At 38.5% G+C, this 23,470-nt stretch overlaps 1 protein-coding gene across 1 annotated transcript; it reads right to left on the minus strand.

Annotated features, from left to right (window-relative positions):
* Nucleotides 1-1,143: 1,143 nt before the first annotated feature.
* On the minus strand, nt 1,144-22,501 carry LOC133550614 (ribosomal protein S6 kinase-related protein-like). The gene is made up of 7 exons (XM_061896551.1): nt 22,257-22,501; nt 10,534-10,824; nt 10,392-10,475; nt 10,254-10,322; nt 1,761-1,830; nt 1,413-1,520; nt 1,144-1,341 (listed from the first exon to the last, which is right to left on the minus strand). Exons 1-7 carry the CDS (start codon nt 22,278-22,280, stop codon nt 1,241-1,243), a joined length of 747 nt encoding a protein of 248 aa, XP_061752535.1. The 5' UTR covers nt 22,281-22,501; the 3' UTR covers nt 1,144-1,240.
* Between the last annotated feature and the right edge of the window lie 969 nt (nt 22,502-23,470).

The following is a 23,470-nucleotide window of genomic DNA, read 5'->3' on the forward strand; positions in this document are numbered from 1 at the left end:
CGCTGAGAAATGAAACCATGCGGGGGCCATTTTACTATTTTCCATTTTCAAAAACAATGTGCATATATATATATATATATATATATATGTAGAAAATGGATGGATGGAGTATATTTACAGCTAGAATTCACCAAGTCAAGTATTTCATATATATACATATATATATATACACACACACACACACACACACACACATATATGTATATATAAGAAATACTTGACTTTCAGTGAATTCTAGCTATACACACATATATATATATATAAATATATATATATATGTAGATATATATGTAGAAGCATTTAAGTCTCACCTTAAAACTCATTTGTATACTCTAGCCTTTAAATAGACTCCCTTTTTAGACCAGTTGATCTGCCGTTTCTTTTCTTTTTCTCCTATGTCCCACTCTCCCGTGTGGAGGGGGTCCGGTCCGATCCGGTGGCCATGTACTGCTCGCCTGTGTATCGGCTGGGGACATCTCTGCGCTGCTGGTCCGCCTACGCTTGGGATGGTTTCCTGCTGGCTCCGCTGTGAACGGGACTCTCGCTGCTGTGTCTTGGATCCGCTTTGGACTGGACTCTCGCGACTGTGTTGTATCCATTGTGGATTGAACTTTCACAGTATCATGTTAGACCCGCTCGACATCCATTGCTTTCCTCCTCTCTAAGGTTCTCATAGTCATTATTGTCACCAATGTCCCACTGGGTGTGAGTTTTCCTTGCCCTTATGTGGGCCTACCGAGGATGTGGTAGTGGTTTGTGCAGCCCTTTGAGACACTAGTGATTTAGGGCTATATAAGTAAACATTGATTGATTGATTGATTGATATATAAGAAATACTTTAATTTCAGTGTTCATTTATTTACACTTATACGCACACATAACACTCATCTACTTATATATATATATATATATATATATATATATATATATGCGCATTGTTTTTGAAAATGGAAAATAGTAAAATGGCCCCCGCATGGTTTCATTTCTCAGCGTATATATATATATATATATATATATATATATATATATATATATATAACATTTTTAACATTTAGGGTTGCTTTCAAGTTTGGTCCTCAGTCCCCCCTTGACTACGTATTTTCCAGAAAGGTGCACACTCATCACAATTAAAAACCTGCTCAATCTCTTCAATACGAGCCGGCACAAGAGAGGCAAAATGACGGCACGCGGACATAAGAGTTCGCAAACCGAGGGGTTCGTAAGTCGCGCTTCCGATGTGTTACGAATGCGGCGAAATAACAAGCTGAAAGACGCCATTAGCTTGAAACACTTCCCCTACCTTCACGTCTCTGTGGATGATTCCAAAGTCGTGCAGGAATCCTGCAAGACAAAAAGAAGTCTGGATGAGACGAGGCGTGTGCGACGGCGAGGGCGGGCGTGCGCTCCTGTACCTAGCGCGCAGCCCAGCTCGGCCGCAAACACTCGCACCGTGTCCTCGGCGAAGTGTCCGATCATCTGCCAGTAGGTGTAGAGGTCGCCCGTGCCGCAATAGTCACACACTGCGGGGAGAGGAGAGAGATGATCAAGATCAACGCGCGCAGGACTCCGTCTTGTGGGCGCCGTCCGTGTCATGTGACTGCCTTATTCGAGGGGGGCGGGGGGAGTGCTCTCGCTACGTGACACAGGAAGTCCACAGGGCCAGTGTGTGGGAAACAAACAAGGTCGAACTCGGTGAGTCGGGGGGAACATGGGTGGGGGGGTATTAAAGCGACACCATGGGGGGTGACTGTGGGACTCACTAATGTAGAGGTGGCGCTGTGTCTGCCAACAGTCCTGCAGGTCGTGGACAAACGGGTGATGAACCTGACGCTGCGGGCACAGGTTCAAAGGTCAAGGCCAGGTGTGTCCACTCTAGAGGACATGTGCGTCTGAAAGTGCGCCAACGAACACGCTCAACGGCCTCCTAATTGGCGCAAGGTAAGGCCGCGGCTGTGGGCGACGTCTCCATGTCTTTTTTGAATTAAGTCTAGTAGCTGCATCAGACGTACATAAACCCTCTTTCATTTTGTTGCTGTGGTCAAGAAGTGGTCATTATTTATTATCAATACAATATCTTCATAGGTCAAGCATAAAAAACTGTTTACAGGCCTTTGAAATATTTGTATTTATTTATGAGAGTTTTCTAGACTTTGTCTCTAAGGGCCAAAGTAAAAAAGTGCCAATGGTCAGTTAAATGTGAATTATATTTATATAGCGCTTTTCTCTAGTGACTCAAAGCGCTTTTACATAGTGAAACCCAATATCTAAGTTACATTTAAAGCAGTGTGGGTGGCACTGGGAGCAGGTGGGTAAAGTGTCTTGCCCAAGGACACAACGGCAGTGACTAGGGTGGCGGAAGCGGGAATCGAACCTGCAACCCTCAAGTTGCTGGCACGGCCACTCTACCAACCGAGCTATGCTATGTATATATATATATTTGTTTTAACTTAACTTTCGCACTTTTTTGATGAACTTTTTTGTTAATGAATGAATGAATGAATGGTTTATTTTGAGCCATGCAAACAAAACAAGAGAATGAAATAAAATACAAAAGAAATATATAGATAGATTATTTTTACACCTACATTGAAACTTAAACTGCAGCTCAGCTTGCTCACAGTATAGGCTTGAGATGAAGGCTAATTAGCTTTTTAGCGTAACGTTAGCTCATTTTTCTGTGTGTGTGTGTGAGTGTGTGAGTGTGTGTGTTTTAGGGGCAGCAAAGCCCTGTCTGTCTGTTATTTCATTGAACTCCATTGTGTTTAAGGATGAATAGTCTCTCCTATTGCAATTGTACTATTTTTCAGCTATAGTTACATGAATCATTAGTAATGTAGCAGCCTAGTTTTGAATAGCAGGGTCCCTGCTATCACATGTTGATAAAAATACAACATTTACATAATACAAGTCAACTACAGGCTTCCCAAATGCTGTAATAAACTAAGCATGATGAGTTGACATCAAACAGTTTCAATGGAAACTGTTTAATGTTGCACTTTTTATATGTAGAAGAAAGGTTTTGTCACTTTATTTAATCAAAGCAACAACTTGAGGCAGTTTAATGTGGATTAACGTGGGCAGAATTATTATAGTGTCTCCAATGTTTCCCTCCGGGTACTCCGGCTTCCTCCCACTTCCAAAGACATGCACCTGGGGATAGGTTGATTGGCAACACTAAATTGGCCCTAGTGTGTGAATGTGAGTGTGAATGTTGTCTGTCTATCTGTGTTGGCCCTGCGATGAGGTGGCGACTTGTCCAGGGTGTACCCCGCCTTCCGCCCGATTGTAGCTGAGATAGGCGCCAGCGCCCCCCGCGACCCCGAAAAGGAATAAGCGGTAGAAAATGGATGGATGGATGTTAAAAGGATAAAGCCATTGTTTACAAATTTGGTAAATAAATAACCCAAAAATGTATATTTTGTTGTTTTCTTACTGTACCGAAAATGAACCGAACCGTGACCTCTAAACCGAGGTACGTACCGAACCAAAATTTTTGTGTACCGTTACACCCCTAGTTCATATGTATATATGTTGTATTCATATGTGTATGTATGTATGTGTATGTATGACATGTGACTAATCTTTTGTAGATGTCAAGATTGGCTCAAAAGGGAGTGGGAAGAAGTCAACTTATTAGGTCCCACCCCTATACATATACAATATATAATACAATAATATCCATCCATCCATCCATTTTCTACCGCTTATTCCCTTTTGGGGTCGCGGGGGGCGCTGGCGCCTATCCCAGCTACAATCGGGCGGAAGGCGGGGTACACCCTGGACAAGTCGCCACCTCATCGCAGGGCCAACACAGACAGACAGACAACATTCACACTCACATTCACACACTAGGGCCAATTTAGTGTTGCCAATCAACCTATCCCCAGGTGCATGTCTTTGGAAGTGGGAGGAAGCCGGAGGGAACCCACGCAGTCATGGGGAGAACATGCAAACTCCACACAGAAAGATCCCGAGCCTGGATTTGAACCCAGGACTGCAGGAACTTCGTATTGTGAGGTAGACGCACTAACCCCTCTGCCACCGTGAAGCCCATATATATATATAAGAAATACTTTAATTTCCGTGTTCATTTATTTACACTTGTACACACACATAACACTCATCTACTCATTGTTGAGTTAAGGGTTGACTTGTCCATCCTTGTTCTATTCTCTGTCACTATTTTTCCAACCATACGCATGTACAGTAGATGGCGGTATTGTCCTGTTTAAGAGTGCCACAACATTGCTGTTTACGGCAGACAAAAACATGACTGCTGTTGTTGTGTGTTGCTACCGCGCTGGGAGGACGTTAATGAAACAATACAATAATATATATAATATAATTAAATTCAGTGGTTGCTGCTATATATTGTCTATATAAAATACATTTAAATTCACACACACTTACATATATACATATGTACACACACATATACAATTTATATATATATATATATATATATATATATATACACACACACACACACACACACACACACACACACACACACCTATATAAATACTATATATATAATAATATATATAATATACACTTTTGTCTAAACATTATTAACAGTTTATGGTGCCAATGGGAACAAGGTTTCATTCTGACTGTGATATTAGTGGTTAAAAGTGGATCTGTGGCTGTGGAACTATTTCCCCTGATCAACAGTTAATTCAATAGTTTTTTTTTTCAATTTTATTTTATATTTTTGGGCGAAATATAGTGGTCACAACAACACAGTAAATTGTATGATGCGGACACGCTTGTTACCGGACACTTCCCAAGACGCTTCTGCCTTGTAGTGTAACTAATATGTGTCTATAAATATTTGATGCTTGTTTATGTTGACACATTTCAATCAATCAATCAATCAATCAATGTTTACTTATATAGCCCTAAATCACTAGTGTCTCAAAGGGCTGCACAAACCACTACGACATCCTCGGTAGGCCCACATAAGGGCAAGGAAAACTCACACCCAGTGGGACGTCGGTGACAATGATGACTATGAGAACATGATACTGTGAAAGATCAATCCATAATGGATTCAACACAGCAGCGAGAGTCCCGTTCACAGCGGAGCCAGCAGGAAACCATTCCAAGAGGAGGCTGATCAGCAGCGCAGAGATGTCCCCAGCCGATACACAGGCGAGCAGTACATGGCCACCGGATCGGACCGGACTTTAACACTGCAATATTTTGTTGGACTATAAAATTCCCACCAACATTTGGACGGACGTGCTATCAGTGCTGCGTCAGAGTCAAGACATAAAAAATGGTGTGTTTGCATGTTATTATGCAAACACAAGGGAACAGCTGACATGCATATAAAGTTGGCGCAGAGTATCAAAATCCCAAATTTTTAAGTTTGATGCCATACATGTATACATTTATACATAGAAGCATTTAAGTCTCAGCTTAAAACTCATCTGTATACTCTAGCCTTTAAATAGACCTCCTTTTTAGACCAGTTGATCTGCCGCTTCTTTTCTTTCTCCTATGTCCCCCCCTCCCTTGTGGAGGGGGTCCGGTCCGATGACCATGGATGAAGTACTGGCTGTCCAGAGTCGAGACCCAGGATGGACCGCTCGTCGGGACCCAGGATGGACCGCTCGCCTGTATCGGTTGGGGACATCTCTACGCTGCTGATCCGCTTGAGATGGTTTCCTGTGGACGGGACTCTCACTGCTGTCTTGGAGCCACTATGGATTGAACTTTCACAGTATCATGTTAGACCCGCTCGACATCCATTGCTTTCGGTCCCCTAGAGGGGGGGGGGGGTTGCCCACATCTGAGGTCCTCTCCAAGGTTTCTCATAGTCAGCATTGTCACTGGCGTCCCACTGGATGTGAATTCTCCCTGCCCACTGGGTGTGAGTTTTCCTTGCCCTTTTGTGGGTTCTTCCGAGGATGTTGTAGTCGTAATGATTTGTGCAGTCCTTTGAGACATTTGTGATTTGGGGCTATATAAATAAACATTGATTGATTGATTGATACATACACACACACATGTATATATATATATATTTAAAATGTTCTATCTACACTTCTGTTCAAATGTATTAATCACTTATTCTTCTGTTTGGATACTTTACATTAGTTTTGGATGATACCACACATTTGGGTATCAATCCGATACCAAGTAGTTACAGGATCATACATTGGTCATATTCAAAGTCCTCATGTGTCCAGGGACATATTTCTTGAGATTATAAACATAATATACATGTAAAAAAAACGAAAGAAGATGTGATGGCACAAAATATTGACGTAATCATAGTAGCATCAACTAGATACGTGCCAGTACTTGATATCATTACAGTGGATGTTTGGTGTAGATCAACCCATGATGTTTATTTACATTGTGACTCCGGTGAGCTACGGTGTGTAGTGAAGCACGTTTAGCTATTCCTCGTTCTCCAGTGATAACACTACTCGTAAGAAACATACTATATTCGTCGACATGGAGGCGAGAGTTAGTGATTTAGAAGTAGCTAAAACACTGCAGATGGACGCTATAAATGGGTTATACTTGTATAGTGCTTTGACACTACTTCCACATTCACCCATTCACACACTGATGGCCGGATTAGCCACTAGTTAGCTAGCCATGTCTTAAAGCACCTCTTCCTGGGGGCGTTTCAGTGTTATAACGTCACCTTTATCGTTAGTTTTTAAGCCAAAATGCGTTTGTTCTCCCTTTTCTGTCAACACACTTTGTCTGCTTGTAAGTACTCCGTGATTGTGTGCTGCCGAATATGCTCCAATTCCACGGCGTGACTTCGACGCGGGTGCGGGACCGGTACGTTTCAGAGACGGTATAGTACCGAAAATTACTCATTACTGTATCAAAACACGAATTGGTATGTCAGACTTAGCCCTGTCTTGGTTTAACTCTTATCTTACTGATAGGATGCAGTGTGTCTCCCATAACAATGTGACCTCGGACTATGTTAAGGTAACGTGTGGAGTTCCCCAGGGTTCGGTCCTTGGCCCTGCACTCTTCAGCATCTACATGCTGCCGCTAGGTGACATCATACGCAAATACGGTATTAGCTTTCACTGTTATGCTGATGACACCCAACTCTACATGCCCCTAAAGCTGACCAACACGCCGGATTGTAGTCAGCTGGAGGCGTGTCTTAATGAAATTAAACAATGGATGTCCGCTAACTTTTTGCAACTCAACGCCAAAAAAACGGAAATGCTGATTATCGGTCCTGCTAGACACCGAACTCTATTTAATAATACAACTCTAACATTTGACAACCAAACAATTAAACAAGGCGACACGGTAAAGAATCTGGGTATTATCTTCGACCCAACTCTCTCCTTTGAGGCACACATTAAAAGCGTTACTAAAACGGCCTTCTTTCATCTCCGTAACATCGCTAAAATTCGCTCCATTCTGTCCACTAAAGACGCTGAGATCATTATCCATGCGTTTGTTACGCCTCGTCTCGATTACTGTAACGTATTATTTTCGGGTCTCCCCATGTCTAGCATTAAAAGATTACAGTTGGTACAAAATGCGGCTGCTAGACTTTTGACAAGAACAAGAAAATTTGATCACATTACGCCTGTACTGTATATACCTTTATATACATATATACATACATATATACCTATACTGTATATACCTTTATATACATATATACATACATATATACCTGTACTGGCTCACCTGCACTGGCTTCCTGTGCACTTAAGATGTGACTTTAAGGTTTTACTACTTACGTATAAAATACTACACGGTCTAGCTCCATCTTATCTTGCCGATTGTATTATACCGTATGTCCCGGCAAGAAATCTGCGTTCAAAGGACTCCGGCTTATTAGTGATTCCCAAAGCCCAAAAAAAGTCTGCGGGCTATAGAGCATTTTCCGTTCGGGCTCCAGTACTCTGGAATGCCCTCCCGGTAACAGTTCGAGATGCCACCTCAGTAGAAGCATTTAAGTCTCACCTTAAAACTCATTTGTATACTCTAGCCTTTAAATAGACTCCCTTTTTAGACCAGTTGATCTGCCGTTTCTTTTCTTTTTCTTCTATGTCCCACTCTCCCTTGTGGAGGGGGTCCGGTCCGATCCGGTGGCCATGTACTGCTCGCCTGTGTATCGGCTGGGGACATCTCTGCGCTGCTGGTCCGCCTACGCTTGGGATGGTTTCCTGCTGGCTCCGCTGTGAACGGGACTCTCGCTGCTGTGTTGGATCCGCTTTGGACTGGACTCTCGCGACTGTGTGGGATCCATTGTGGATTGAACTTTCACAGTATCATGTTAGACCCGCTCGACATCCATTGCTTTCCTCCTCTCTAAGGTTCTCATAGTCATCATTGTCACCGACGTCCCACTGGGTGTGAGTTTTCCTTGCCCTTATGTGGGCCTACCGAGGATGTCGTGGTGGTTTGTGCAGCCCTTTGAGACACTAGTGATTTAGGGCTATATAAGTAAACATTGATTGATTGATTGATTGATACTGTGTTGGATCCATTATGGATTGAACTTTCACAGTATCATGTTAGACCCGCTCGACATCCATTGCTTTCCTCCTCTCCAAGGTTCTCATAGTCATCATTGTCACCGACGTCCCACTGGGTGTGAGTTTTCCTTGCCCTTAAGTGGGCCTACCGAGGATGTCGTGGTGGTTTGTGCAGCCCTTTGAGACACTAGTGATTTAGGGCTATATAAGTAAACATTGATTGATTGATTGATTGATTGGTATCACAGTACTGTACTAATACCGGTAAACCGTATAACTCTAATGTGTTGTGTTCATATTAAGGGTGTAACGGTACGTGTATTTGTATCAAACCGTTTCGGTACGGGGGTTTCGGTTCGGCACACAAGTTCGGAAGCAGAAGTCTTCACAAGCTGCTCTGCTTTCTGCCTCATTGTCCCGCCCACACAACCATCTGATTGGTTACATCCAAAGCCAATCAGCAGTGCGTATTCAGACTTCAGAACGATGTAGTCGATGCTTTAGCGTCGAGCAGATATTTGTCTAGCAGGGGAGGAGCGGACTCTACCCAAATTATACTAAACACTTCCCAGTCACAACTATTACAAACATCACTATGAGCCCGTTGACCTTCTAGAAACTTAAACTGCAGCTCAGCTCGCTCACAGTATAGGCTTGAGATGAAGGCTGATTAGCTTTTTAGCGTAACGTTAGCTCATTTTTCTGTGTGTGTGTGTGTGTGTGTGCGTGTGTGTGTGTTTTAGGGGCAGCAAAGCCCTGTCTGTCTGTTATTTTATTGAACTCCATTGTGTTCAGGGATGAATAGTCTCTCCTATTGCAATTGTACTATTTTTCAGCTATAGTTACATGAATCATTAGTAATGTAGCAGCCTAGTTTTGAATAGCAGGGTCCCTGCTATCACATGTTGATAAAAATACAACATTTACATAATAAAAGTCAACTACAGGCTTCCCAAATGCTGTAATAAACTAAGCATGATGAGTTGACATCAAACAGTTTCAATGGAAACTGTTTAATGTTAAACTTTTTATATGTAGAAGAAAGGTTTTGTCATTTTATTTAATCAAAGCAACAACTTGAGGCAGTTTAATGTGGATTAACGTGGTCAGAATTATTATAGTGTCCCCAATTGTTTACAAATTTGGTAAATAAATAACCCAAAAATGTATATTTTGTTGTTTTCTTACTGTACCGAAAATGAACCGAACCGTGACCTCTAAACCGAGGTACGTACCGAACCGAAATTTTTGTGTACCGTTACACCCCTAGTTCATATGTATATATGTTGTATTCATATGTGTATGTATGTATGTATATATATATATATATATATATATATGGACATCTCTGCGCTGCTGATCCGCCTCCGCTTGGGATGGTTTCCTGCTGGCTCCGCTGTGAACGGGACTCTCGCTGCTGTGTTGGATTCGCTTTGGACTGGACTCTCGCGACTGTGTTGGATCCATTATGGATTGAACTTTCACAGTATCATGTTAGACCCGCTCGACATCCATTGCTTTCCTCCTCTCCAAGGTTCTCATAGTCATCATTGTCACCGACGTCCCACTGGGTGTGAGTTTTCCTTGCCCTTATGTGGGCCTACCGAGGATGTCGTGGTGGTTTGTGCAGCCCTTTGAGACACTAGGGCTATATAAGTAAACATTGATTGATTGATTGATATATATATATATATATATATATATGGCGCAGACAATCAGTCTGTGGATGTTTGCAGGTGTGTAAGACGACAGCAGGTGTGGCTCACCCACCTGAACTATGACCTCTTCCTTGGACTGCTCCAACACGCCCAGTCTGAGGATCTCAGATTTGGGAATCACCTGCGGACATGAGTCACATTGCTTGACTTCTTCTTCCACTTGAAGCTGCCAGTGTGTTGCACGAGGTACCTTGACAGCGTACGTCTTCTGCTTGCTCTTGTCCTTCACCTTCAGGATGGGGCCGAAAGAACCTTTGGCGATGTAGCCCAACACCTGACAAGGTGGGAAGCAATAATAACACCTCAAGGGGAGAGGTCAAAGGTCACATTACCTGAAAGTGTTCCTGTCCAGGTGCAGGCCTGTGTGGGAACTCGGGCAGGAACATGGTCACCCAGCCCGGCAGGCTCCACTCCGCCCTCAGCTTGTCGGGCCCCACAGCCGCCAGCCTCAGCACATGTTCGGGGATGTCGGGCGCCTTGGCCTGGAGCATGCGCCGCCCAGCCGGGCGCAGGGGGGGCGGAGCCAGGCGGCAGACGGCGGCGGGGAGGGACAGGCTCATGCCGGACAGGAAGCCGCGCCATCCCGACACCAGGTTCTGGTCCTCCCGGGCGTCAGTGGGCCTCTGGTGAGGAAAAATAGTTACCTTAGAATGTTCTCCAACAAAAGGTGTCCAAAGTGTGTAAAGACCTATTGTAAAATTATTGTTAAATAGTGGCAAATACTGCAAAAGTTTTGTACAAATATTGTAAAAAATATTGTACACGTATCGTACTAAATATTAAAAAAAAAACATATTGAAAATATTGTAACAATATTGAACATTTTTGTAAAAATATTGTAAAGGTAGAGTAAAATATTGTAACGCATTGTACAAATATTGTACAAATATTGTAAAAAGATGTAAAATATTGTATAAATATTGTAAAATATAGAAAAAAATGTTGTAGAAATATAGTACAAAATATAGTACAAAATATTGTACAGATATTTTACAAAATATTGTAAAAACATTGTAAATATACTGAAAATACTGTAACAATCTTGTACATTTTTGTAAAAATATTGTAAAGGTAGAGTAAAATATTGTAACGCAGTGTACAAATATTGTACACATGTTGTAAAAAGATGTAAAATATTGTATAAATATTGTAAAATATAGAAAAAAATGTTGTAGAAATATAGTACAAAATATAGTACAAAATATTGTACAGATATTTTACAAAATATTGTAAATATACTGAAAATACTGTAACAATCTTGTACATTTTTGTAAAAATATTGTAAAGGTAGTGTAAAATGTAACGCATTGTACAAATATTGTAAAAATATTGCACAAATGTTGTGCAAATATTGTAAAATGATGTAAAATATAGCTAAACTATTGTACAACTATAGTATAAAATAGTGTAAAGTTATTGTAAAATATTGTTAAAAAATTGTACTTTTCTGTACTAATGTAGTATTGCAAAATGTTGTACAATTATAATACAGCATATCCTTAAGTTATTGTAAAAATAAGTAAAACATTTTTACAATTATTGTAAAATATTGCAAAATGTACAACTATAGTACAAATAATTGTAAAGTTATTGTAAAATATTGTAAATGTTTGTACAAGTATTGTAAAAATAGTGTAAAATATTGCAAATATGTTGTGCAAATATTGTACATTTGTGTACAACCATAGTATAAAATAGTGTAAAGTTATTGTAAAAAACTTGTACTTTTCTGTACTAATGTAATATTGCAAAATGTTGTTCAATTATAATACAGCATATTCTGAAGTTATTGTAAAATATTGTAAAAAAAAGTAAAACATTTTTACAATTATTGTAAAATATTGCAAAATGTACAACTATAGTACAAAAAAAATGTAAAGTTATTGTAAAATATTGTAAATTTTTGTAAAAAATATTGTAAAATATTGCAAATGTACAATATTTGCACATTTGTGTACAAATATTGCAAATATGTTGTGTAAATATTGTAAAAAAGATTGTTAAATTGTGTCAAATACTGCAAAAGTTTTGTACAAATATTGTAAAAAATATTGTACACGTATCGTACTAAATATTAAAAAAACAACATATTGGAAATATTGTAACAATATTGAACATTTTTGTAAAAATATTGTAAAGGTAGAGTAAAATATTGTAACGTATTGTACAAATATTGTAAAAATATTGCACACATGTGCAAATATTGTAAAATATAGAAAAAAATGTTGTAGAAATATAGTACAAAATATTGTACAGATATTTTACAAAATATTGTAAAAACATTGTAAATATACTGAAAATACTGTAACTCTCTTGTACATTTTTGTAAAAATATTTTAAAGGTAGTGTAAAATATTGTAACGCATTGTACAATATTGTAAAAATATTGCACAAATGTTGTGCAAATATTGTAAAATGATGTAAAATATAGCTAAACTATTGTGCAACTATAGTATAAAATAGTGTTGTAAAATATTGTAAAATATTGTAAAAAAATTGTACTTTTCTGTACTAATGTAGTATTGCAAAATGTTGTACAATTATAATACAGCATATTCTTAAGTTATTGTAAAATATTGTAAAAAATGTAAAAAATTTTTACAATTATTGTAAAATATTGCAAAATGTACAACTATAGTAAACAAAAATGTAAAGTTATCGTAAAATATTGTAAATGTTTGTACAAGTATTGTAAAAATAGTGTAAAATATTGCAAATATGTTGTGCAAATATTGTATATTTGTGTACAACTATAGTATAAAATAGTGTAAAGTTATTATAAAATATTGTAAAAAATGTTTACTTTTCTGTACTAATGTAATATTGCAAAATGTTGTACAATTATAATACAGCATATTCTTAAGTTATTGTAAAATGTTGTAAAAAAAGTAAAAATTTTTTACAATTATTGTAAAATATTGCAAAATGTACAACTATAGTACAAATAATTGTAAAGTTATTGTAAAATATTGTACATTTTTGTACAAGTATTGTAAAAATAGTGTAAAATGTTGCAAATATGTTGTGCAAATATTGTATATTTGTGTACAACTATAGTATAAAATAGTGTTAAGTTATTGTAAAATATTGTAAAAAAAATTACTTTTCTGTACTAATGTAATATTGCAAATATTGTACATTTGTGTACAAATATTGCAAATATGTTGTGTAAATATTGTAAAAAAGATTGTAAAATACTGTACAAATTTAATCGGTTGTAAAATAATATCAAAATATTGTAAAAATATTGTAAATATTTTGCAAAATGTTTTTAAAAAAGTACTACAAATATTGTAAAATAGTGTACAAATGTTGTAAAGTAACATACAAATATTGTAAGACCATTGTAAAATAGTGTAGAAATATTGTAAAAATATGATTTCATTAAAAAGGTTCAAACTTGTGGAATGTACTGACAAAAAGTTGCAATGTTGACTAATAACACAAGGCTGTTTTTTTCTTTAAATTCTTCCAAAAAATAATAATGAATCAAAACCAATGTTGTCATGACTTATTGACCAATTACAGACTCCAATTACAACAGTATACATTATGAGATATTGTTATATTATACAATATATACAAATATTCCACTTCAGATTTTTTGGGGGGAAAAATATTGCATATTTTTTGTGTTTGACATAAAAACAGATTTCTATGACAAAAAGAGCATGAAACGATTACACACAAAAAACATTAAAAATAAATAGCTATTGTGGAAACATGGATATGAAACAGATCAAGAGATTTAAGTGTAGAGAGGAGAAAAACAACAAATGGCTTATTTTTAACACTTAAGAGTGGAGCTCTTTTGGATCTCTGAGGGTTTTAGTGTGATTAAAAAATGTCATTTTAAAAATTATAATTATTCAAAATCAATCATCCATCCATCCATTTTCTACCGCTTATTCCCTTTTGGGGTCGCGGGGGGCGCTGGCGCCTATCTCAGCTACAATCGGGCGGAAAGCGGTCAATCATCAATCAATGTTTACTTCTATAGCCCTTAATCACCAGTGTCTCAAAGGGCTGCACAAGCCACGGCGGCATCCTCGGCTCAGATCCCACATTAGGGCAAGGAAAAACTCAACCCAATGGGATAACAAGGAGAAACCTTGGAGGGGACCGCAGATGTGGGGACCTGTTCAATGGACGTCGAGTGGATCTAGCATAATAGTGTGAGAGTCCAGTCCATAGTGGATCTAACATAATAGTGAGAGTCCAGTCCATAGTGGATCTAGCATAATATTGTGAGAGTCCTGTTCATAGTGGATCTAACATAATAGTGAGAGTCCAGTCCATAGTGGATCTAACATAATAGTGTGAGAGTCCAGTCCATAGTGGATCTAACATAATAGTGAGAGTCCAGTCCATAGTGGATCTAACATAATAGTGTGAAAGTCCAGTCCATAGTGGATCTAACATAATAGTGTGAGAGTCCAGTCCATAGTGGATCTAACATAATAGTGTGAGAGTCCAGTCCATTGTGGATCTAACATAATAGTGTGAGAGTCCAGTCCATAGTGGATCTAACATAATAGTGTGAGAGTCCAGTCCATAGTGGATCTAACATAATAGTGAGAGTCCAGTCCATAGTGGATCTAACATAATATTGAGAGAGTCCAGTCCATAGTGGATCTAACATAATAGTGAGAGTCCAGTCCATAGTGGATCTAACATAATAGTGAGAGTCCAGTCCATGGTGGATCTAACATAATATTGTGAGAGTCCAGTCCATAGTGGATCTAACATAATAGTGAGAGTCCAGTCCATAGTGGATCTAACATAATAGTGAGAGTCCAATCCATGGTGGATCTAACATAATATTGTGAGAGTCCAGTCCATAGTGGATCTAACATAATATTGTGAGAGTCCAGTCCATAGTGGATCTAACATAATATTGTGAGAGTCCAGTCCATAGTGGATCTAACATAATATTGTGAGAGTCCAGTCCATAGTGGATCTAACATAATATTGTGAGAGTCTAGTCCATAGTGGATCTAACATAATAGTGTGAGTGTCCAGTCCATAGTAGATCTATCATAATATTGTGAGAGTCCAGTCCATAGTGGATCCAACATAATAGTGAGAGTCCAGTCCATAGTGGATCTAACATAATAGTGAGAGTCCAGTTCATAGTGGATCTAACATAATAGTGTGAGAGTCCAGTCCATAGTGGATCTAAAATAATAGTGAGAGTCCAGTCCATAGTGGATCTAACATAATAGTGTGAGAGTGTAGTCCATAGTGGATCTAACATAATAGTGAGAGTTCAGTCCATAGTGGATCTAACATAATAGTGAGAGTCCAGTCCATAGTGGATCTAACATAATAGTGTGAGAGTCCAGTCCATAGTGGATCTAAAATAATAGTGAGAGTCCAGTCCATAGTGGATCTAACATAATATTGTGAGAGTCCAGTCCATAGTGGATCTAACATAATAGTGAGAGTCCAGTCCATAGTGGATCTAACATAATAGTGTGAGTCCAGTCCATAGTGGATCTAACATAATAGTGAGAGTCCAGTCCATGGTGGATCTAACATAATATTGTGAGAGTCCAGTCCATAGTGGATCTAACATAATAGTGAGAGTCCAGTCCATGGTGGATCTAACATAATATTGTGAGAGTCCAGTCCATAGTGGATCTAACATAATAGTGAGAGAGTCCAGTCCATAGTGGATCTAGCACAATATTGTGAGAGTCCAGTCCATAGTGGATCTAACATAATAGTGTGAGAGTCCAGTCCATAGTGGATCTAACATAATAGTGAGAGTCCAGTCCATAGTGGATCTAACATAATATTGTGAGAGTCCAGTCCATAGTGGATCTAACATAATAGTGAGAGTCCAGTCCATGGTGGATCTAACATAATATTGTGAGAGTCCAGTCCATAGTGGATCTAACATAATAGTGAGAGAGTCCAGTCCATAGTGGATCTAGCACAATATTGTGAGAGTCCAGTCCATAGTGGATCTAACATAATAGTGTGAGAGTCCAGTCCATAGTGGATCTAACATAATAGTGAGAGTCCAGTCCATAGTGGATTTAACATAATAGTGAGAGAGTCCAGTCCATAGTGGATCTAACATAATATTGTGAGAGTCCAGTCCATAGTGGATCTAACATAATAGTGTGAGAGTACAGTCCATAGTGGATCTAACATAATAGTGTGAGTCCAGTCCATAGTGGATCCAACATAATATTGCGAGAGTCCAGTCCATAGTGGATCTAACATAATAGTGAGAGTCCAGTTCATAGTGGATCTAACATAATATTGTGAGAGTCCAGTCCATAGTGGATCTAACATAATATTGTGAGAGTCCAGTCCATAGTGGATCTAACATAATAGTGAGAGTCCAGTCCATAGTGGATCTAACATAATAGTGAGAGTCCAGTCCATAGTAGATCTAACATAATAGTGAGAGTCCAGTCCATAGTGGATCTAACATAATATTGTGAGAGTCCAGTCCATAGTGGATCTAACATAATATTGCGAGAGTCCAGTCCATAGTGGATCTAACATAATAGTGAGAGTCCAGTCCATAGTGGATCCAACATAATATTGCGAGAGTCCAGTCCATAGTGGATCTAACATAATAGTGAGAGTCCAGTTCATAGTGGATCTAACATAATATTGTGAGAGTCCAGTCCATAGTGGATCTAACATAATATTGTGAGAGTCCAGTTCATAGTGGATCTAACATAATAGTGAGAGTCCAGTCCATAGTGGATCTAACATAATAGTGAGAGTCCAGTCCATAGTGGATCTAACATAATAGTGAGAGTCCAGTCCATGGTGGATCTAACATAATATTGTGAGAGTCCAGTCCATAGTGGATCTAACATAATAGTGAGAGTCCAGTCCATAGTGGATCTAACATAATATTGTGAGAGTCCAGTCCATAGTGGATCTAACATAATAGTGAGAGTCCAGTCCATGGTGGATCTAACATAATATTGTGAGAGTCCAGTCCATAGTGGATCTAACATAATAGTGAGAGAGTCCAGTCCATAGTGGATCTAGCACAATATTGTGAGAGTCCAGTCCATAGTGGATCTAACATAATAGTGTGAGAGTCCAGTCCATAGTGGATCTAACATAATAGTGAGAGTCCAGTCCATAGTGGATCTAACATAATATTGTGAGAGTCCAGTCCATAGTGGATCTAACATAATAGTGAGAGTCCAGTCCATGGTGGATCTAACATAATATTGTGAGAGTCCAGTCCATAGTGGATCTAACATAATAGTGAGAGAGTCCAGTCCATAGTGGATCTAGCACAATATTGTGAGAGTCCAGTCCATAGTGGATCTAACATAATAGTGTGAGAGTCCAGTCCATAGTGGATCTAACATAATAGTGAGAGTCCAGTCCATAGTGGATTTAACATAATAGTGAGAGAGTCCAGTCCATAGTGGATCTAACATAATATTGTGAGAGTCCAGTCCATAGTGGATCTAACATAATAGTGTGAGAGTACAGTCCATAGTGGATCTAACATAATAGTGTGAGTCCAGTCCATAGTGGATCCAACATAATATTGCGAGAGTCCAGTCCATAGTGGATCTAACATAATAGTGAGAGTCCAGTTCATAGTGGATCTAACATAATATTGTGAGAGTCCAGTCCATAGTGGATCTAACATAATATTGTGAGAGTCCAGTCCATAGTGGATCTAACATAATAGTGAGAGTCCAGTCCATAGTGGATCTAACATAATAGTGAGAGTCCAGTCCATAGTAGATCTAACATAATAGTGAGAGTCCAGTCCATAGTGGATCTAACATAATATTGTGAGAGTCCAGTCCATAGTGGATCTAACATAATATTGCGAGAGTCCAGTCCATAGTGGATCTAACATAATAGTGAGAGTCCAGTCCATAGTGGATCCAACATAATATTGCGAGAGTCCAGTCCATAGTGGATCTAACATAATAGTGAGAGTCCAGTTCATAGTGGATCTAACATAATATTGTGAGAGTCCAGTCCATAGTGGATCTAACATAATATTGTGAGAGTCCAGTCCATAGTGGATCTAACATAATATTGTGAGAGTCCAGTTCATAGTGGATCTAACATAATAGTGAGAGTCCAGTCCATAGTGGATCTAACATAATAGTGAGAGTCCAGTCCATAGTGGATCTAACATAATAGTGAGAGTCCAGTCCATAGTGGATCTAACATAATAGTGAGAGTGTCCAGTCCATAGTGGATCTAACATAATAGTGTGAGAGTCCAGTCCATAGTGGATCTAACATAATAGTGTAAGAGTCCAGTCCATAGTGGATCTAACATAATATTGTAAGAGTCCAGTCCATAGTGGATCTAACATAATAGTGAGAGTCCAGTCCATAGTGGATCTAACATAATAGTGAGAGTCCAGTCCATAGTGGATCCAACATAATAGTGAGAGTCCAGTCCATAGTGGATCTAACATAATAGTGAGAGTCCAGTCGATAGTGGATCCAACATGAAAGTCCAGTCCATAGTGGATCTAACATAATAGTGAGAGTCCAGTCCATAGTGGATCTAACATAATAGTGAGAGTCCAGTCCATAGTGGATCTAACAAAATATTGTGAGTCCAGTCCATATCAATTTTATGAATGATTAACCTATTTAAGGATCCAATTACTTGACATCAAATATTTTAGTTTGAAAATCTTTTTGGAGGAAAAGATTACATATTTTGTGTGTTTTTTCCCCCATATAAAAAATATTTGACAGGGCATTAAATATACATATTTTTTAATTATCTCAAAAAATGTGCTTATTTAGAGATTTAAGCTTTAAAACTAAAACAATTCAATAATAAATGGTCTCTTTTTCAGACTTTTTATGCCCAAGAATTTTAGTGGGATTTATTTATTTTCTATGTTGTCATATGGCTTCCCTCAGAGACACTAGCAGTCACCAGAGCCCTCCGACTTTCAGGTATGACTTAATAATCTCACTAATACACTAGTAACACAATAAGCAGATAAGGGATTTTCCAAAATTATGCTAGTAAGTTATGTCTAATAACATCTGAATCGCTCCCACTGCCCTCGCCTTTTTTTCTTTCTTTCTAGTGCTTCACTCTAACTTTCCTCATTCAGAAATAATGGATTAGATTTGTATCGCGCTTTTTTATTGTTAGATACTCAAAGCGCTCACAGAGAAGTGGGAACCCATCATTCATTCACACCTGGTGGTGGTAAGCTACATCTGTAGCCACAGCTGCCCTGGGGTGGACTGACGGAAGCGTGGCTGCCAGTTTGCGCCTACGGCCCCTCCGACCACCACCAATCATTCATTCATCATTCATTCACCGGTGTGAGCGGCACCGGGGGCAAAGGGTGAAGTGTCCTGCCCAAGGACACAACGGCAGCGACTTTGATGTCTATAGGTGGGAAGCGAACCTGCAACCCTCAGGTTTCTGGCACGGCCGCTCTACCCACTACGCCATGCCGCCCCCGGCATGGCCCCCGGCATCTTTCATCCTTGCTCAAATTAATGGGGAAATTGTCGCTTTCTTGGTCCGAATCTCTCTAGCTGCTGGTGGCCATGATTATAAACAATGTTCAGATGTGAGGAGCTCCACAACCCGTGACGTCACGCGCACATTGTCTGCTACTTCCGGTACAGGCAAGGCTTTTTTATTAGCGACCAAAAGTTGCTAACTTTACTGTCGATGTTCTCTACTAAATCCTTTCAGCAAAAATATGGCGAAATGATGAAGTATGACACATAGAATGGACCTGCGATCCCCGTTTAAATAAGAACATTTCATTTCAGTAGGCCTTTAAGGCTCCAAATACATACATTTTATTTGTGTTTTTGCCTGAAAAACAGGGTTTTCTTGAACAAAAATAAACCACGCATATTTTTTACTTTATATCGACAGAGATTTAAGCGTACAAAAAAATACAATATATGACTTACTTTACAATTTTTGTGGCAGAGACCCTCCCCTAAAGGTTACACAATTTGGCAAGACTAAATGGTCCCTCGTGTGTGAATGTTGGCCCTGCGATGAGGTGGCAAGACGTGTCCCTCTGCGACCCCAAAAGGGACAAGCGGTAAAAAACGGATGGATGGATATATTCTATTGATTTTAAAAAACGAATAATATCAAAATGGCCGCCGCATGTTTTGATTGTTCAGACGGCGGACACCTCTGTCCTAAAATATAATACATTCTTGTCACTTTAGCTACATTCTACTTTAACATATTCAAATATTGGTTTTAAATTAGTACACAGTGTATGTAAACATACGTAAATATGTTTTGATAATGGCGTCACTATTGTACTTACATTGGTCACAGCTGCGTCTAATGAAGTGGCGCGCACTTAAATATTTGTATATAGGTGTCCGTGCACATGCCTGAAGGCCCAGAGTCACAACACGTGCGCAACGGAGCCTGCATGGTGACGTCATCGTGACTCCCGCAGTAAACAGAGCACAAACTATCCACTGAATCTGTGTGAGCCTATGGCTTTGCACTTTGAGTGTGTGTGTGTGTGTGTGTGTGTGTGTGTGTGTGTGTGTGTGTGTGTGTGTGTGTGTGTGTGTGTGTGTGTGTGTGTGTGTGTGTGTGTGTGTGTGTGTGTGTGTGTGTGTGTGTGAATATATATATATACACACACACACACACACACATATATATACATTATATATATACGTAGATACATATACATATATAAATATGCACATGTATATATGTATATACATACATATATATATACACACACACATATATACATTATATATATACGTATATAGATACATATATAAATATGTACATGTACATATATATATACATATATATACATATACATACATATATATACATATATATACATGTATATATATATATAAATATATACATACATACATATACATATACATATATATACACATACATATATATATATATATACATACATATATATACATATACATACATATATATACGTGGTTTGTGACACTAGTGATTTAGGGCTATATAAGTAAACATTGATTGATATACATACATATATATACATATACATATATATATATACATACATACATACGTATATACATGTATATACATATATATATACATATATATATATAGACATATATATATACATATATATATATACACACATATATATATACATATATATATATATACATATATATATATGTATATATATATATACACACATATATATATACATATATATATATGTATATATATACATATATATATATGTATATATATACATATATATATGTATATATATATATATGTATATATATACATATATATATATATATATATATATATATGTATATGTATCCCCGTGAATGCGTGGGTTCCCTCCGGGTACTCCGGCTTCCTCCCACTTCCAAAGACATGCACCTGGGGATAGGTTGATTGGCAACACTAAATTGGCCCTAGTGTGTGAATGTTGTCTGTCTATCTGTGTTGGCCCTGTGATGAGGTGGCGACTTGTCCAGGGTGTACCTGCCTTCCGCCCGATTGTAGCTGAGATAGGCACCAGTGCCCCCCCACGAACCCAAAGGGAATAAGTGGTAGAAAATGGATGTATATATATATATATACATAAATATGTAAATATATGTGTATATATATATATGAATTATATATATACACAAAAATATTCATATATACATACATAAAAACATATATACATACAAATATATTCATACACATACATACATATATGTATATATATACACATGTTGATATATATACATTATGTATATCTATATACACATATATATATATATACATACATATGTATATACATCATTCTATTTTATCGAGTTTACAACCAATGCTGCAGTTTATAAATAAAGTTTTATAAAATAAATAAAAATAGCACAAACTATCGCCGGAAGACAGAAACATTCTGATTGGCTGACGGAAGTAGTACCGGAAGTATAGTTTCAAAGTAAGAGCCGGTCCTTTAGAAAAACGATGGTTTACATCTGACTACCTGCGGGCTGAAACCAAACAAACACGACTCAGGAAGACGAAGGTCGCTCAATCAGTTTACCTTCTTGCTGCCGTCGGCGCCCATCTGCGTGGCGGGACACGCGCCTCATCCGAGCTTCCAGATCCTTCTCCAGACGACGTCAAGTTACGTAAAGGCTCGCCGAGGCTGCAAACGTCACAACATGGCGATAATCCGCCCCGAGCAGTGCGTTAGGATGGAATATGCGATGGATGAGGCGACATAAAAAAACAAAAAAATAAAACAGGATAATCCCGGGTGCGTCTGACGTCACCACAAACCACGCCTACAGAGGGGCCAGCCAATAGGAGGACAGGAACTGATTTTTTTTTCTTTTTAGCCCCGCCTACCGCTGTTTCTAAATCAGGGCAGCGGAAGTGGACTCTTCCCACATTAAAGTGTCGATTGCTATTAACGTTCACATCCGAGTGGGAGACATTATTGACCAGGAACACAGAAATAATGCATATTTGATTCCGAGGCTTGTAAAAAAATATATAGCAATCAATCAGAGTTTATTTACACAGCCCTAAATCACAAGTGTTCCAAAGGGCTGCACAAACCACAACGACATCCTAAGTAGAGCCCACATAAGGGCAAGGAAAAACTCACCCTGGTGGGACGTCAGTGACAGTGACAATGAGAAACCTTGGAGAGGACCGCAAAGCAATGCGGCTTCACACATACTGAGTGAATAACAGGGTGTTCAAAGTGCGGCCCACAACATATTCAAAAGGACAAAATGAAATGCGACCCAATTTGGAATATTACTACAAAAAAAAACTTACCGTATTTCCTTGAGTTAATTTAAAACCTCTTCTCATTTTGGCACTTACCAAAGGCATGCGGTAAAAGCAAGCACGCGCTAATTTTGAAACCTCTTCTCATTTTGCCACTTACCAAAGGAATGCAGTAAAAATTTGAGTGTGATGTAAATTGGGACCTTAAATCCTACTGAATAGCTCTTAATCTTCTTCCCTTTATGTGATTTCAAATGACTGGTAATGAAAACAGCCTCCATTTTTGAAAATGATGACAGGGGAAGTGTCACTCGTGACGTGACGAGTTTGACCCGGCGGTAATATCAATCAATCAATCAATGTTTACTTATATAGCCCTAAATCACTAGTGTCTCAAAGGGCTGCACAAACCACCACGACATCCTCGGTAGGCCCACATAAGGGCAAGGAAAACTCACACCCAGTGGGACGTCGGTGACAATAATGACTATGAGAACCTTGGAGAGGAGGAAAGCA

The sequence above is a fragment of the Nerophis ophidion genome, linkage group LG04, assembly GCF_033978795.1.
Source record: "Nerophis ophidion isolate RoL-2023_Sa linkage group LG04, RoL_Noph_v1.0, whole genome shotgun sequence".
NCBI classification, from domain to species: Eukaryota; Metazoa; Chordata; class Actinopteri; order Syngnathiformes; family Syngnathidae; genus Nerophis; species Nerophis ophidion.